The 17,934-nt window shown below is 38.4% G+C and overlaps 1 protein-coding gene across 2 annotated transcripts in view; it reads right to left on the bottom strand.

Annotated features, from left to right (window-relative positions):
• REEP3 (receptor accessory protein 3) overlaps positions 1-17,934 on the bottom strand; it is a 96,109-nt gene that overhangs the window by 21,396 nt on the left and 56,779 nt on the right. For both annotated transcript variants that reach the window (XM_070488652.1, XM_044755780.2), the window contains 3 exons: positions 4,901-4,977; positions 2,122-2,242; positions 1,835-1,948 (listed from right to left, as the gene is read on the bottom strand). In XM_070488652.1, the coding sequence (XP_070344753.1) occupies positions 1,835-1,948; positions 2,122-2,242; positions 4,901-4,977 (312 nt within the window). The remainder of the gene's footprint in view (positions 1-1,834; positions 1,949-2,121; positions 2,243-4,900; positions 4,978-17,934) is intronic.

The raw sequence follows: 17,934 nt of genomic DNA, 5'->3' as shown, positions 1-17,934 counted from the left end.
TTGTGACTTTGCATGCCTAAAATAGAAAAAAATAAAAAGATTTGTTCTAAGCTCACACATGACTGAGAGCTTGACCATTTCAAGCTCTTCTGTCTTCAAGCTTCCATTGTTACTATATAGAAATTTAATGTCATTCTGATTCTTGATCATTTGAATGTGACATACTTTTTATTTTTAGAATCTTTAAGAATTCTCTCCTTATCTCTGGTGTTTTGAAATATTCCAGTGACCTTGCTTAGAGTCAGTCTTTTTTTCATTGACTGTGCTGGGTACTTTGTGGGTCCTCTCAACCTGGAGACTCATGTCCTTCAGTTCTGGGAAATATCATTGTATTATTTCTTCGATAATTGCATCTGTTCTCTCTTGGTAGAATTCCTAATTGTTGAATGTTGAAACTCCCGAATGATCTCTTTTAGTAGATATGGAAATCAGGAATGTATTTTCATTAAGCAAGAAATAAAAAGTAAATAAACTCCTCAAATAGAAAATAGTCCTTAAATAAGATGTAAATTTTGCTATTTTAGTATTTGTTCATATCTATACCAATAAAAGAAAAAGCCTTTAAAAGCCAAATAACAGGTAAACTATACTACATTAAAGTACTCATAATTAATCATCATTAACAATACGGTTGTCTTATGTTTCCAGTACTACATAGTTAGTAAGTCTCCACTTATTCCTCAATGCAAGACTTATAGCTATATAATTTAAATACAATTTTGATTTTTAATCTTGTTGATCATATTATTGTACTTGAGCCAAAGATCACTCTGAAAAGTGAAGGCTCATTCTGGGAATTTCATTTGACATTTTACATCCCTTGCTGTTGCTATTATATAAAATCACCACTTAATTAGAATATTTATTTCCATAGCATTGTTGTTTCACTTCAAGATGACTAAGTTGAAAAAGCCTAACTCAAGAGCTAGAATACTATTCAATCTCAATTTTACTTAATAGCAACAAACTCAAATTTTCACTTGAAGTGAGACAGAGAAAGGTGATATTAATGTTTATCAGGCTCTTACTATATTTTGGCAAGCATTGTGTTTTTATATGTGCTCTCACTGATAAGTATAACATCCCCATTTTATACATGAAGCAACTAAGGAACACAGAAGTTAAGTAAATCACTAACAGTTATTTAGAAAGTCACACTCAGCACTTTCTGAATCTGAAGCCTGTTTTCTTTCCATATGCTACACACCAAAATCAATTATGCTATGGTATTTAAAATAAACCACACTAATTACTACATGCAAAGAAATCCAAAAGCCATAACACAAGTTTTCACAGAAGGCATTCATTTGATAACTTGGCTTGCAAAACACAACACATGACATTAGTAACTGGCTAAGTAAAATCTCAAATTTTAAGAATAGAATTTTTTCATGCCTTATTTTGAATAATCAGTTACCTCAAACTGGTCGAAGTAGGGGTGCAGAAGTGAGCCAGAAATCCTACCAAGATATTGCCAGAGAGAGAGAGTACCAAAGACAGAGAAAGAAAGAACGGCATCTTTACTAAAGGCGATTCATGCAAAACTACTTTAAGGTTATAAAGTAGGAAAATTATGACAAAATGACATTTTCAGGTATGCTTTATTAATTAACTAGCTCTGATTTTGTGATCAATTATGAGTTTCAAAATATTGAGTAGTTATAGAAAATGTGTGTTAAAATGTTTTTCAAATTATCTGTCTTTCCAGTATCACAAAAATAAACAGAAAACAAAATTCTGCCAAAATTTTATAACGATCTGAAATAAAAAGCCACCCTACTTTTATCCATTGACTTAACGTGACCTTGGATGAAAAATGTAAATAAAAAATTACCTTTACAGCTGCGGTGACAGCAGCAGTAGCTGCTAAATTTAATCCTTGCCGCCCAAAGTTTACCATAGTCTCATAGCCTCGTTCCTTTGCTTGTACAATATAATCATCAATCTCCTGGGAAGAAAAATCCCAAACCCATAGATATTAATTTTATTTAAAAATAGTGCCAAGAAGCCAGACTAGGACTTACCCCCATAATATAATACTCTCACTAATTTTATAGCATAAACCACGTGATGGCGTACATTTCTAACAAATGATTTGTGGAAATAATTTATATATCTTACCCTTTCCTTTGAAGAAAGAAGTGGATGAAGGAATTTTCTATATATTAAACTTGCTCCTTTGGTATAGGGAGAGAGCAGCCATATGACAAAAGCAATCTTAAGCTCATAGTACAGGGGGAACCTAACAAGAAAAAAATCGAAAAAACCATGGTGAAAATAAACTACAAACAATGAGGAAATCACAACAAAGCTTTTTAGAAAGTTCAGTCACTGTGTTAAGTTTTCACATTTAAAAGTGAGTGATCAGGGAAACATCTACGGTTGAATCTACAAATTAACCTCAGTAGCTATAGATCAGTTAATAAAAGAGCGACCTGATCCCAAAGAGATTCACACCTTCCAGTACAAGATGCCTCCATTTAGGCAAGCATGGGCAAGCTGCCAGCTGACTGCAGCAGTTCAGAGAGGGCATGAATAGCATTTAACCAGGGCAGCCGTGTACACTCACCCTGTCTGCAGAGCCCAACTACCACCTGACCCACCTCTGAGCATCAGGACTCAACTTGATATGCTCCAAGTACTCAATGTTACCTCAAACACATATCGCCTTCTCTTTCTCAGAACTCCCGGAAAACTTCCCCTCCACTCTCATTTGGCCAGAATTGCAGCATTGTGCAGACCTACATTGTTTATGTCAAGGGGAATGGGATTACCACTGCAACAGACTGGGAATTAGGGTTATACACCCATGTCCTTTCCATGTGACTCTGCAGGGCCCTGTAGGCCAAGTACACTTCCTCAAGCAATGATTGTGGGTTTAGCCATGGAACCTGCTTTGGCTAACAGAGTGTGAGTGTGATCTGTGTCACATGCCAACAGAAGCTTTAAATGCCCTCACTCCAACACCTCCAACCTCTTGCTTTAAACTTTAGCTTTCTGCCATGAGAACAGCTTGCTTCCTCAGCCATGGTTCTGAAACAAGAAGACATTTAAAACTGAGCTGAGCCCAGCAAAACTGCAGCCAATCATTTGCCCTCAAGTAGCTTGAGCAATAAATAAATGTTTTTTTTTTTTGAACCCTCTGTGCTTTTACGGTTGTTCATTGTTACAGCAAAAGTTAACTAATACATCATGAGGGGACTAGCATCTTGTGGTCCATGAAGTATTAGGGATACATGATAAATGAACAAATCTGGGTTCTTCTGATGAGGCACATGGGTTGGGGGCAGTAAGGAATGACTACTGTGTAGTCAACAAAGGGTCTCTGCCACAGTGCAACTATAGAGGACTTCCTGGACTTTCATTGTTAGTGGTAAACTTTTTCTACATTGTTCACTGTTTTTTTTCTGCCTTTTTTTTTTTTTTTGTGAGGAAGATTGGCCTTGAGGTAACATCTGTTGCCAGTCTTCCTCTTTTTGCTTTAGGAAGATGGTCACTGAGCTAACAGCTGTGCCAATCTTCCTCTATTTTATGTGAGATGCTGCCACAGCGTGGCTTGATGAGTGGTGCTAGGTCTGCACCCTGGATCCGAAACAGCAAACCCCAGGCCACCGAAGCAGAGTGCGCGAACTTAACCACTACACCACCAGGTGGCCCCTGTATTGTTCACTTTTTAATAATGTATATATGTGACATTTGCAATAGGAAAAAATGAGAAATCTTCAAAGAGACCTTTGAAACTTAACACACCTGGCATGGTTTGGAATCTGTGTTCTGCCACTTAACAAACAAACAAGCAACCCTCCCCAACACCCCTAAACCAAAAACTTAACAGGTAAATGAATGAGCTTTGGGACAGAGGAAGGAAAACTTACATTTCAAATCAGAAGAGAAAGATGGGTGCAGATACAGAGAAGTTCATAAATAAGGGCAGGTTGTTAAGAACATTTAAGTCTGATGACTTCTATTTTTTTCTAGCAATCCAATGTGACCTAATGTGCTGTGAGAATATGATGAGAACAGCAAAGTCAGAAAGACAGTTTAAGGAGAGAACAGCAAATGTCTGAAACAGATACAGGAGGGAATGGAAGTAAAGGGAATGGGGAAGTTCAAATTGATACCTATATGAGCAGCTGACTGGTTTTATCGGCTGCATTTAGTAGCACAGGTAAAGAAGTAAAGAAGGGCTAATCTAGGCTGAAGGTTTGTGCAGCAAGGGCAACTGAAGATACTGGCAAATAGTAAGTTTAAAGACTTTGAGAGGAGGGCTTCTCGAAGTGACGGCAAGGTTTAGATGAAAAAGCACCACTGAAACAGAGGACAAGGAGGTTCAAGTTGTTCCATTAAGTACTGTTCCTCAGTAAAATGTTAAATACTTGAGGATATAAAGATGCTTGAATTTAATGTTGTCTCAGCTATTTGGAATAGAGGGGCTAAGGAGCTGGTGGTGAGTGGGCGTCCCCATGGATGTCGACGTCATACGGTCTGAATGTTTGTAGATGAGAGTTTTAAGGGTTGGGAGGGAGTGCTAAAACCAGATGCTGCGGGCTTCAAAAGAGGAGTTGTTTAGGACATGATAAGGAAGAATAGCCTGAAGTCATCAGTGTGGAAAAAGGACAAATGACAGCCAAGTGTCTCTACTGCAAGATACTGGGAGGTGTGTGGGAAGTGGGCAGGGAGTGGCACATGGGGAGAAGAATGAGCTGCCTTTCTCTGAGGGGGCCTCTAAGGAAAGAGATGTTCTTATGGGGAAACCAGATGAAGAAAATGAGGCATTGGGTAAGTAGGTAACTAGATCAAATTCACTTAGTTAACAGTAAGAACAGGAGAAGAACTCAGGACACATGATAATGAGTCTATAGAATCTATAGTCTGGCCCTTTCTCAATACCAGAACTTACCAAGCAACTGTCTGATCTGCTACTGTTTCAATCACAGTATAGAGAGCAAAAACAATCCAGTACATCATCCATCGAACCTGGAAATAATAAAAATCCTTATGAAATAATACTAAAATTATATGCAACTCTGAATAATTATATATATGTCATATACATTTCTAGATACCTGGTATGTTGGATCAAACGCAGAAGGTGATGGTTTAATTCTCAACAGGTTTTATGTCTAAGTTCCTCACATCATTACATCGATAGTCTTGGGATACAAGAATCAAAGAATAACAAATCTCCAGGTCTGATACAATGTAATGTAGGAATCCGAATGAAAGAATTGGAAAAATAGGATATATTTTTCTTTTTTTAAAACAAAATATTTTATTTTTCCCTTTTTCTCTCCAAAGCCCCCTGGTACATAGTTGTGTATTTTTTTCAGGTGTGGGTCCTTCCAGTTGTGGCATGTGGAATGTCCCCTCAGCATGGCTTGATGCGCAGTGCCATGTCCTCACCCAGGATCCGAAGCAGCAAAACCCTAGGTCACTGAAGTGGAGTGTGTGAACTTAACCACTTGGCCACGGGGCCAGCCCTGGATCTATTTTCCTTAACTGGAGAATTCTTTAACAGATTTTTTTTTTTTTTTTTGAGGAAGATTAGCCCTTGGCTAACATCTGCTGTCGATCTTCTTCTTTTTCCTGAGGAAGACTGGCCCTGAGCTAACATCCGTGCCCATCTTCCTCCACTTTATATGTGGGACGCCTACTACAGCATGGCTTGCCAAGTGGTCTGCACCCGGGATCCAAACCAGCGAACCCTGGGCCACCGAAGCAGAATGTGCACACTTAACTGCTGCGCCACCAGGCCAGCCTTAACAGATCTTATTCTTATCTGCATGCTTCTTTATGAAGCCTATTTGCTATTTATTTGTTATAGAAATAATATAATGTAAAATATGACCACATTTAATCTTTATTAGTCTTTTAAATTTTGCATTCCTTATTTCTCAATATATAGAAACTGTTCAGAAACCAAAGAACATTTCTGGGTTTGTTACATCCATAGGGCTAGTCACCCAGCTGGAAAGTCTAAGGTTAGTGTTTTTTCCTCTTTCCCTGCATATAAGCCTGTAATGTCTCACATATCCTTTTCTTTCTACTCCAATACTATGATGGTTGCTACAAGAGACCAAATGTTTGTGCCCCCCCCCCGCCCCGTCCCCCAAATCAAATTCATCTGTTGAAATCCTAACCCCAAATGTGTACTAGGAGGTGGGGCCTTTGGGAGGTGATGAGATCATGAGGGTGGAGCCCTCATGAATGGGATTAGTGTTCTTCTAATAAGGCCCCCAGAGAGCTCTCTCGCCCCTTCCACCATGTGAGGACACAGTGAGAAGATGGCTGTCCAGAAACCAGGAAGTAGGTCCCCACCTGCCATTGGGTCTGCCGGCACCTTGATCTTGGACTTACCAGACTCCAGAACTGTGAGAAATAAATTTCTGTTGTTTATAAACCACCCAGTCTATGTATTTTTGTTACAGTAGTCTGAGTGGACTAAGACAGTAGTGCAGGACGTTTTTACCTCTTACCTGGAACAGAGCAACCTGACTGGTTCCTGAGACTCTGGTGTCAATTTGTACCAGTCCTTTCCACAGAATGCTGCCAGATTAATTTTTCTTGAACTCATTCCTCCAAATTTATACCCTTCCACCTACCAGAGTATATAGACTCTCTTATTTCTCAAGTAGGCTGGACTTTCATTTAGGATTAAAATCTCTCCTCTTCTGCTCAATACTATAATAGCTAATACACAAAACCATGCCAACTATGGGCTAGGGACCCTTCCAAGTACACAACATGTATTAATTCATTTACTCCCCACAACAACATTACAAGGTAGGAAACATAATTATTTCCACTACAGATATGGAAAAAGTGGCACAGAGAGGTAAAACGACTTGCTCAAGGTCATTTAGCCAGAATTTTAATCCAGGCTGCCTGACACTGGAATTGGTGCTATGAGCCAATTATACCATGTGGAGAAAGAAATTGTAAGGAACTGCTGAACGTGAGGTCCAAGAATAACCACTACTTCCCTCGTTCTCGTCCCAGTGAGATGACAAAAAAAATTTAGGGTACACAAATAGCTCGAAAACTGACCTATTTAGTTTTAAATACAGATGCCTGTTTGGATATTCCAGAGACAACATGAAACTACAATTCAAGTAGATTTTACGGTTTTCTGTTTTCATGGACAAACATTAAAAATAGCTATGAATAACTTTTGAAGCAATGTATTGTAAAATACGAATAATACCAATTTACTCTAATTCATAGAGACTCCTGAAAGCTTAAAAAATCTGCCCAAAGCAAATATTAGGGCATATTATCTATATTTGAAATGAGAAAATTGATTTATAAGATTATCATCTCAAATTTTTAAAAAAGGCCAGAAGTTCTCTTCAGGTTTTCACTTTTCATGAGTTCTCTTAAATCCTTCCCTGCTGCCAATTTCAAGCTTTTGTCCAAGTATGGGGATATTCTTCCAGGGTTAAAATCCTATGTATATTTTCTCCCCACCCCTCCCTTTTAAAGGAAAGTGATGCTCTCATGAGTTCATTCACTTAGCCTTTCCAAATCCAAACACTAATTTAGTACTTGCATCTCTCTACTGTGTTCACAACACAGGTTATCTTTTACCCTGTTTGACTATAAGCCTCCCCCCAAAAAGAAATTAAGAAAAAAGACTGTAAACAGAATGATGAGCTTTTATAGAGCTAGAAGGGACGTTGGAGGTGACCAAACTTTTAAAAACTGTACAACCCTTTACTGGAAAAAACTATAAAACAATTACAGGAGACACTGCTCTGGGTGGGCCTCCCATTCTGCCCACCATAGGACTCCTGAGGAGACGCCAAGAAACCCTAGTGCTCCATGAGGCAGAGTTTGAAAACAAATACTGCCGTAAACTCCTCCCATTTTATTGAGGGCCAAAATAAGTAAGTTGTGTGAGCTGGGAAATGGCTGAAGGAGGTACAGTCCACGTCGAAGCCTGTGTTCAGGGCAGTTTTTCAAAGAAGTGGCTGCCTTCAGACCCATCTTTTCTGTTCTCTCTCCCTCTCCTGTACTCAGCACAGGGATTTCAGTGTAAACATTGTCACCTTCTTTCCCAGGAAAGTGGAGGCTTAAATTGTCTCTCTCATAGAAAGTTTAGGAAACTTTCAGAAAAGTAAAATTATTTAAGTCAATGCTTGTTATTTTTCATTATTTCACAGCCATCATTACGGTTGTGACCTTCCAAATGGATAACAACTATAAATAATACTGCACAAAACGTCATAATTTACCTGGTAATACAGTCGAGTAGAGGTGAAAGGGACTGCCGTTTTGTGGACTAGTTCTCGAATGGATTAGAGCTGCTACATGCCCCATAGATTCCAAAAGCACTCTCGCTTCAGTAAAGTCAAGTGCTTTTTCGGTTATTAATAACTCAATTAATATTAATATATAAATTAATTTATATTAAGTGTTAATTTAAATCAATTATAATTTATATTAATTTAAACTAATTTGAAATCCCACAAAATAAATAAGTGCTTTAAAATATATGTTTCTCTCTAAAAAAACAAAACATTGTTTAGGTTGTGAAAATATTTAATAATGTCAAAAACAAAAAAAGGAGAAGAAGGCGGCCAGGACTTTTTAGTTAAAAAACAACAAACCACACCAATCATTAGGGTATTCCTGGACACTTTCCTGGGATATTGGCTACAATTTTATATAAGCAATACTCCCTGGTTTTAACGAATAAATTATTTGACAATCTCCTCTCTTAAACTTATGGAGTTTTCATTCTCGTTACCAGAAATATAGACCTTTAATATAAAGAAGTCTAGGCAATAATTAAATGAATTCAATAAGCACGTGTTATTCATGGGAGCAACCACAAAGAAAGTTAACCTTGAAAAGATATTGCTTTCCTTTTTCTATTAATGGATTTGTTTGTGATTTTATACCAAATGATTACTCAGCAAAGCTTTTATTTAAACTATACCTCAAGGCTGCTCACCCTCCAGTTTAAGGTTTTGCCCAAAGGAAATAACAGAAAGAAGGTCAAAAAAAAAAAAGAAAAGAGCAAGTCACAAAATTATAACTATAATTAAACATGTGAAAATAAAATAATCTTTACATCAACAGAAAACATCAAAACAAAATGCAATACTAAAACAAAAAATTCACAGGAAAACAATCACAATGATAATCTTATGAATGCATATAACCAAATCTAATAGAAATAAGTGCCATTAAAATGTTATGCAAATAAAAGTAAGTTTACAGGTAACTTTATAAATCACAATCCACCTTTTAAGTTGCTGGGAAAAAAGGTTACTGGCATCATCTTTATTTGGTAAAAATTATGTTCTTATGAAAGTGGGAACAAATAGTATTTCTTTTCAGTTCAGAAACAATTGGTAAATTCAACAAACTGTTGTTTAGATCTCTTCATGAGAACAATGAGTAACAAGAAAGCTGTACCCAACTTTTCCCTAAATGTCTCTTTGATCCCAGGGAATTGCATTATCCAACAAGGTGAAGCTTATACTTATAAGCACTAAGATGGATACAAACATCCTACTTTTGATTAATCCTCTATATGAAACATAATTTAGACACCTCTTAATGATGCAGCCGGCATCATTACATATAACACTCATTGATACAACTGTAGCAAACCCTACCTACTTCATGTCGTGGCAACAGAAACATGAAGCTTCTGTCCTCAAGGATTTAACATTTTGTTTGGGAGAAAAACGAGTGAATAACTGATAAAAAACAAATGTTCTGCTGTTTTTACTATATTTGATGCACTAGCTCCCAGTGTGAGTCAAGATTGCAAGAATCTGAAGAAAGCTTACTAAAGGGACTATTTATAAAGTTGTGGGCAAGGTTCAGGAAAACCAATAAAGGGTAGTGGCACACCCTTGAGCTAGCAACAGCAGGACCTGGCATTTCTCCTAGGTGTGAAGGAGGGAGGAGAGGGAAAGGTTTCCTGGAATCAGAGAGGATAACTGTAGGGGAGAGCTGTAGCCTCAGGTAGACAGGCACCGATAACTCGGTGGTGGCAAGGGGGAAGTGGAGGGAACAGTACTCTGATGTCACGCTCATTCTGCCATCTGATCTGCAGGAGCCTCTCAGGAGCCAAACCCAAAGGGAAGCCAGAGATGACATAGTCTGTATTGATCAGTCTCCTGGGCCATAAACAAGGCGGAGAAATGTGGACTGTGGAGGGGAAACTCCACTGGAGGGGCAGATGGAAGTTCCCAGCACAGCCCGTCAGCTCTTTGAACCACAGCCAGAATCGAAGTCATTTCTCACCACATCCACACATAGCTTCCCAGCCCAGATGACGATATCTCCTGTCTGGATTATTCCAATAGCAATAGCATTCTAACTGACCACCTAGGTTTTGTGAATCTACTCTGCATATAGCAGTCAGTTTTTTTTTTCCTGAGGAAGATTAGCCCTGAGCTAACATCTGCCAATCCGCCTCTTTTTTCTGAGGAAGACTGGCCCTGAGCTAACATCCATGCCCATCTTCCTCTACTTTATATGTGGGATGCCCACCACAGCATGGTGTGCCACGTGGTGCCATGTCTGCACCTGGGATCAAACCGGCGAACCCCGGGCCACCCAAGTGGAATGTGTGCACTTAACCGCTGCACCACCGGGCGGCCCCAGCAGTCAGTTCTCTCTCTTTTTTTTTTTTTGTTGATGCATTTTTTCATTTGAAAGTGTAAATGTTTATGATATTTTTTTTTATTGAGTTAATGATAGGTTACAATCTTGTGAAATTTCAGTTGTACATTAATGTTTGTCAGTCATGTTGTAGGTGCACCACTTCACCCTTTGTGCCCAGCCCCCACCCCACCTTTCCCCTGGTATCCACTAAACTGTTCTTAGTCCATAATTTTAAATTCCTCATATGAGTGGAGTCATACACAGATTATCCTTCTCTCGCTGGCTTATTTCACTTAACGTAAGTCCCTCAAGGTCCATCCATGTTATTGCAAATGGAATGATTTTGTTCTGTTTTACAGCTGAGTAGTATTCCATTGTATATATGTACCACATCTTCTTTATCCATTCGTCCCCAGCAGTCAGTTCTTAAAACAGAAGCCAAATCATATCATTCCTCTGCTCAAACCCCTCTGATGGCCCCCATCAGAATTCTTACCGAGAAGGCCCTGAGGATCTGGCACTGCCTACCTCTCTGGCCTCATCTGCTGCTCCTCCTCCTTCTCTGTTCTGCTCCAGTCACACGGGCCCTTTTACTGTCCCTTGTGTTCTAATACGCTCCTGCCTCAGGGCCTCATACATGCTGTTTCCTTGCCTGAAATGCTCTTCCCCTAGTTATCCAGGTGGACAGCTTTCTCACTTGCTTCAGGCCTCTGCTCAAATATTTATCGAGAGGCCTTTCCTGACCACCTTGTTTAAAACATCAATGTCCTCCTAACTCCCTTATCCTGACTTATTTTTCTCTTTAGCACATATCATGCACCATAGACACATCTAACAAATACTTATGTTTTTTTTTCTGCCTTTCCTGACTGGAATGTAAACTCCGAGAGGACAAAGAATTTTATTTTGTTCACTGCTGAATCCCTGTGACTGTCACAGAAGCTGCTCAATAAATATATGTTGGTGAATTGTTGAATGAATAGGGGCTGCAGAGCTTAGTGTGCTCCTTTTCATAAGCAATGCAAAAAGCCAGACAGTAGATAGGAAGTAAAGACATGATGAGAAATTATAAATTACTCTTTTAAGAGATCTGGTTTAAAAAGAAAAAAAGGAGAGGGGGAATAAAAAATAGCATGAGGCAAAACAAAAGCATATTTACATCCTCAAGGATCAAACATTTTACTGGGGATAATGACATTCAATTTATGAGAAAGCAGGAATACTTAATAGAACAATATCCTGGATGAAACAGACAAGAACAGATTAGAAAGAAGAGTGGGCTCAAGAAAGAAGCTGGGATACATCTTCCTCTGTCACAGGAGGAAAGGAAGAAAAGACTGGCTGTGTAGGGAAGAGGGTTGAAGCGGTTCATAGTCGAGAATGTCTATTTTTTTACTCTGCCGTGGGAGGGCAGGTCATCATTTAAGGCTGGGGATAGGTGAGAAGGACAGTGGATTTGAGAAGAAGAGTAAAGGTTTAGAAAAGTTATGTATATGGATGGGAAAGGGACTTGCCTGGGGTAGAGATGGAATAGATTATGTGACCAAGAATGCCCTCACCTGCTCTGGCTGCAATGAAAGGTGTAAGACAGTGAAACAAGAGAGGGATGCACGTGACAGCTTGCTGTCCATAAGAAGGCCTAATAACAGAGGTGTACCTGGGGAGTGGCCCAGCTGAGGCCGGTGCTTCTCAGCCCCTCTTTGATGGTAGGTGGGACCACATGACCAGTTCTCACCAACAGAAAGCTGAGGCTTTTCGGAAGTGGGTGTGTCTCCCCACAGGCTCTTCTCCCTTCTGCTGGCTGGGAGGGCAGGAAGCAGAGCAACCTTGGAACCTTGGAACCTTGTTGAAGATGGGCAGAGCCCCAGTTCTTAAACGGTTGCTTGAGAGTTCCTTGATGAAATGAACACTAACCTGGACTGCTATGTGAAAGAGAAATATATTTCTATATTTCTTCAGCCATTGCATTTTTGTTGCATATTATAATTATAGCAGCTTAGCTTACCCTAATATGAAAGGTTTTACTCTAATCTCTGTAGAGATTGAGAGAACAAGGCCATAGAGGCAATGGTTCCAGAATTAGGTAGGCATTGATCATAGTGCTATTGGCTGCCATCTGTGGCATGGCTAATGCCTGGTTGGTGGTGACCAATGACCTGGAAATGGAGAAGAGGACTACTATTTTAAGAAACTCCGGTTAAGATACCCTCAGGGGATTCTCAGACATATTTAGGAAGAAATTGGAGGAAAGGAAAGACTGATGTTCTCATGTAGCAGATTGGGCCAGAGCCAGAAAAATATTATTTTAAATTACTGTTGTGACCCCTTGGCAAGTGTGGCTTCTGTGTGAATTTGTTAGTTATCATCTGTGTTGTCAGTATGTATTATACATGCCTTCAGTGGCAAGCCCCTTCTACTTTCAATAGGCCAAGAATTGAGATAAATAAGATTGTTAGAAATATGCATAAAGTTTACAGTAAACATACTCTGAGTGGTAGGTCAAGCTATACAAAGAATAAAGTGCATAAAAGTCCGTGGGAAGACTAAATGAAAAATGTTGTTTAATGGTCTATTTTGCTTACTTTGCTTTGTTTTTTTTCCCAAGGGCACCTAATGTCTGGTACTGTACTTGGCCCAAAACAGATGCTCAAAAATATTTATTAAAAGAACTAGTGACTTGTCTAACCTATAAGCAAAATTGTGATTTCCATTTTTCCTAATTATTTGGTAATAAATTTTTTTGAATTAGTCACAATGAAATGGTAATCATTTTTATCTTGGAACACTTTACCCACTATATTTTTCATGAGCAGAGAAATGTGATATTTTAATTTAAAATAAAATATTTATAAATAAAAGATCCCTCAAATGGAATCTTAAAATCATTTAAATATCAAAATGAATTTATTTCCAAGAAAATACACTCTTGTAATTAGGCAAGTTCTTTTGAAAAGTATGGAGTTATCTGTGATAGAAAACCATAGTATCTAAAATTACATTCTGGTTTATACAATGCATGGATCAGATTATTCTGCTTAACAAGCCAGCACTTGCTTTATTATTACGCAAAATCCACAAGGCTTTTATAAAGATTTAGCATTTCAGAAACCCAGACAGTCATGTGATGGTGTTTTAAGCTTTACTCCCTCAAAGGAATTAGAGGATATTTTAAGCCTGAGTGAACACTGTAAAATGAGTGTACTCATAGGCTAAATTTACTATCAAAAGTCCATGCTCCATTTAACAGGTATGCATTTACCTATTCCTGATGCCAAAAGAAAAGGGGGGCTCATTTCATGATTTTTTAACATTTTTCAACAAAATAAGTTTTTATGATTTACATTCCTAGACAAAATTTTTATAAAACTCGTTTAGATCCCAGAACAAATATAGCAAACAAAAAGTGAATTGCAACTGTAAAATAATCCCCATGATTTCCATCACAGAAGTTGAGAACAATGCACAGGCCCCAAATATATAAGAGAATATCATGTTCTGGGGGGAGGCATGTAGCTGTAGATTTATAAGAGTACAAATAATAGTGGTTATGGCATATTAATTCAAAAGTACTTTTCTTAAGTTGTATCTTCATATAACTTATCCTTGCTATGCTATGAGCAGTGTGATATTATGATAGCAATTATAGTAACAATAATATATGTTAAATGATACAACTGTGTCAAATTATGCTTGCACAATGAAAAGAAAAAATACGATATAATAATTTGATAAATATTACTTAGAGCCTATTATAAACAAAGTCCTTTGACATGAAATAGTTACACACTTGGATGTCAAGGTTTTCCTCTCCTCAAGAAGCTTTCAGGAGAGGGATTAGTGAAAGAAGATACATAAAAGGATAAGAATAGGGTCTATTATATTGATTACCAGCACGATGTTTGATCCATCATATAACTACTAATATTTTATTATATCTTACATATTATTCATTTGCCTTGTATGAATGAAATTCCTTCACTTCCAAAGGATAGCCTTCCCTAACAGCCCCCGCCCCCTCCAAAGGTCGGATACAATCTTTGTACATTGTACTTCCCTTTTGTAGCACATCTGTGTAATGGTTTGTATAACATCTGCCTCTGTCGTTTGATTGTAACAACCAACAGGGACCGAAATTGTCTCGTTCATCATCATGTTCCCAGGACCTAGCACTCTGTGCCTGGGTAAACAAGCACAGAGGAAGGCTTTTACTTAGATTCTTAATTTTAAGGTCTGAGTTGATGGAGGATTCAAACAAGTAACTCTGGACTGCAAACAGCAGTTTACAACATATTAATCTATTTTGTCAAAGTTGTTTTCAAAGTTATCAGAGATCAAACAACTTTCCAACGTCTCTTAATTTCAGATTCTTTGAATCATAAAGCAATTAATGATGGTCTTTAAGAAAAAATGAAAAATTGCATATGCCTAATGATTTCAATTATAACCACACTAAGTAAATACAGAGCACAAAATACTAAAATGTGCTTCACCAGAAAAAAACCTCTGCTGAATCTGAAAAGAAATAAACACTGCTGAACTTCAGACCACCCAGAGAGAACTTTATTTCTTGAGCATTATTAGTTATTCACTCAAGTCAATTCATCCAAACATCCATTCTATACAACATTTCAGGGACAACAGAGGGACCTCCTAAGATAGAAATAGTATAGAGTTGAAAAGATTTCTCCAGCTTCATTAACATTATGCAATAATTTGGTTACTTCATAATGACTTTTTCCTCATTAAAAACAAAGAGGAACAAAATGTGAGAAATGAAATAGAAAAACTCCCTCTTTCATCCAACCCAGATGGCTCAGTTATGGGATTTTTCCCAGAGCTGTGCCAAGTTAGAAGCATGCTTGAAAATAAGCTAGCTGAAGTTCAATCCAAAGTGAACAGAGACCATGGCTGAAAATAGGTGTTTTTTTTTTTTTTTTTTTTAAAAGAAAGTGCATGTGTTGGGGGGAATATGTTAGGCTAGAATTGATTTGGGCTTCCTCAGCTTTGGGGTACTTCCTCCTCCACTGCCCCATTTGAGAATGTCTTAACAATCTACAGCTCCTCAGGCCTCAAATGTTGGGGAGTGACACTTTCAGGTCCTGAACTCCCAGCAACATGGTTTATCTGCAGTTTCTGGGTACCACTGCCAAAGACCTCACAGCATATCCTGTTGCTCTGAAGGAGAAAGCATCACATTATACAGACGTATCTGGTGTTAAATAAATTAAAATGGGGCAGATTGTAAATACAATTGTATACTTCTATCACAATATGGCTTTGGTCTTCCCCAGTGTCCTTGAATCACAGAAGCCCCATGTATCTCATACCTTACCTTAGTAGTTTGAGGAGCTTGAGAGAAGGAAAAAAGTGCAAAAATGTTTAAAAACTAGAAGATAACTAATTAAAAAGGAGTGTTGAAAAAGAAGATGTAAAAAGCAGGAACTGCTTATGGGAACTGTTTCCAGGAGCAGAATTTAGGAAAGAATGACTTCTAAGTCCAAAATAACTCTCTCCATCCACACTGGCTGAGAATTCACATTTCACTTTTTTTTTTTGTGAAGATGATTAGCCCTGAGCTAACTGCTGCCAATCCTCCTCTTTTCACTGAGTAGGGCTGGCCCTGAGCTAACATCCGTGCCCATCTTCCTCTACTTTATATGTGGGACGCCCCCACAGCGTGGCGTGCCAAGCGGTGCCATGTCTGCACCCGGGATCCGAACCAGTGAACCCCGGGCTGCTGAAGCAGAACGTGTGCACTTAACTGCTGCGCTACCGGGCCAGTCCCACATTTCACTTTTAATATTATTTAAAGTCTTATTGATTTATTTGAGATAATAAATATTTGTAAGAGACATAGTTCACTTTCAATATCACCACATAGAACTTGGGATTTTAGCATGGGAAAGAGCCTATCCAGATAGAGAGGCATAAACTGGATTAAATGGCCATCTTATTGGTCATCCAAGTTTCAATGCTAAATTGTTATCCGAGCTTCCTTTTTCCCTTAGTGTTCTCAAAGTCTTGCCCCATTTATGTTTCTTACTTGAGGCATTCTCAAGGACTGGCACCACTTCTTAGGTACCTAGGTACCTCAGTTCCCCATCTATCTTTACATGTCAATTCCATCTTGCTATTTCTACAAGAGAACTAACTTAATTACTACAAGGTCTGCTTCTGTCTCCAGGTGACTGGCGAGACTATGACATAGTAAATAAAAAATTTCGTTCTTCAGATAAGATACCACTGTCTATATACAAGTTATAGCTTTATATTATAGGCACGACATCATACTTTAAACATACAATAATCATTCAAACAGTAAGAACCAGCCTTTATGATTCCGGGGTCACATGGTCTTACTGAGAAGCAAAAACTGATAGAAAAAAAACTCCAAGAGAATAAATCTCTGACTGAAAATGACCCTGTTATCAAATTGCTTTCCTTCAAAAGCACATGCAATCAACCTCACAGAGAGAGCTGAAGTCCATATTTGGGCAAGTGAAAGACAGGCAAGTAATAGTGCACGGGGCACTTGGGCTAAGGAAGGGCTGGCTGAGTGCCAGGGTGCAGGACAGCATGAAGGTCCTGGGTCAACACAGTGAGAAGAACAAAGAGGCTGGAGAAAGGTGCAGTAAGAAAGGTGGATCACTGTAAAGGGAAATTTACAGACATAGAAATTTTGTGTATGGCCAGCCCTACAACATGGAAAGTAGGAGAAAGTCCAACTCAATATTCTTACCCCCCTAATTGTATCATATGGTTAATTTTGTTAAAATATTATTTTTCTATAACATTTTCCAAGTTGTTAGTGAGTCCATTCACACAGAGATGTTTCTAAAACAAACCTTTCATGATTTAGTGCCTATTTACATATATAAACTTGTATGAAAAAAGCATAATGTAGTCATTACTCACTTTTCACAATAAATTAAGATACCTCTTAATGATTTTCAGCATGGCTGTGGATAAGAATCACATGGGGATTAAAAAAATTAAATAAATTCCTAGGCCCCATCATCACAATATGCAGAGAGAGGGCAGCTAGGTGTTTAAAAGGTAAGCTCTTGAGGCTGGCCTGGTGGCACAGTGGTTAAGCTCACATGCCCCACTTCGGTGGCCCGGGGTTCATGGGTTCACATCCCAGGCATGGACCTACACACTGCTCATCAAATCATGCTGTGGCAGTGTCCCATGTACAAAATAGAGGAAGATTGGCACAGATGGTAGCCCAGGGCCTATCTTCCTCATGACAAAGCAAAAAAAAAAAAAAAAAGGTAAGCTCCATGCTCCATGAGTATTTTTTATGTG

The sequence above is a fragment of the Equus asinus genome, chromosome 2 (assembly GCF_041296235.1).
Source record: "Equus asinus isolate D_3611 breed Donkey chromosome 2, EquAss-T2T_v2, whole genome shotgun sequence".
Lineage (NCBI taxonomy): Eukaryota > Metazoa > Chordata > Mammalia > Perissodactyla > Equidae > Equus > Equus asinus.
Note: the sequence above shows the minus strand (reverse complement) of the source record. Positions and strands in the feature narration are given on the sequence as shown.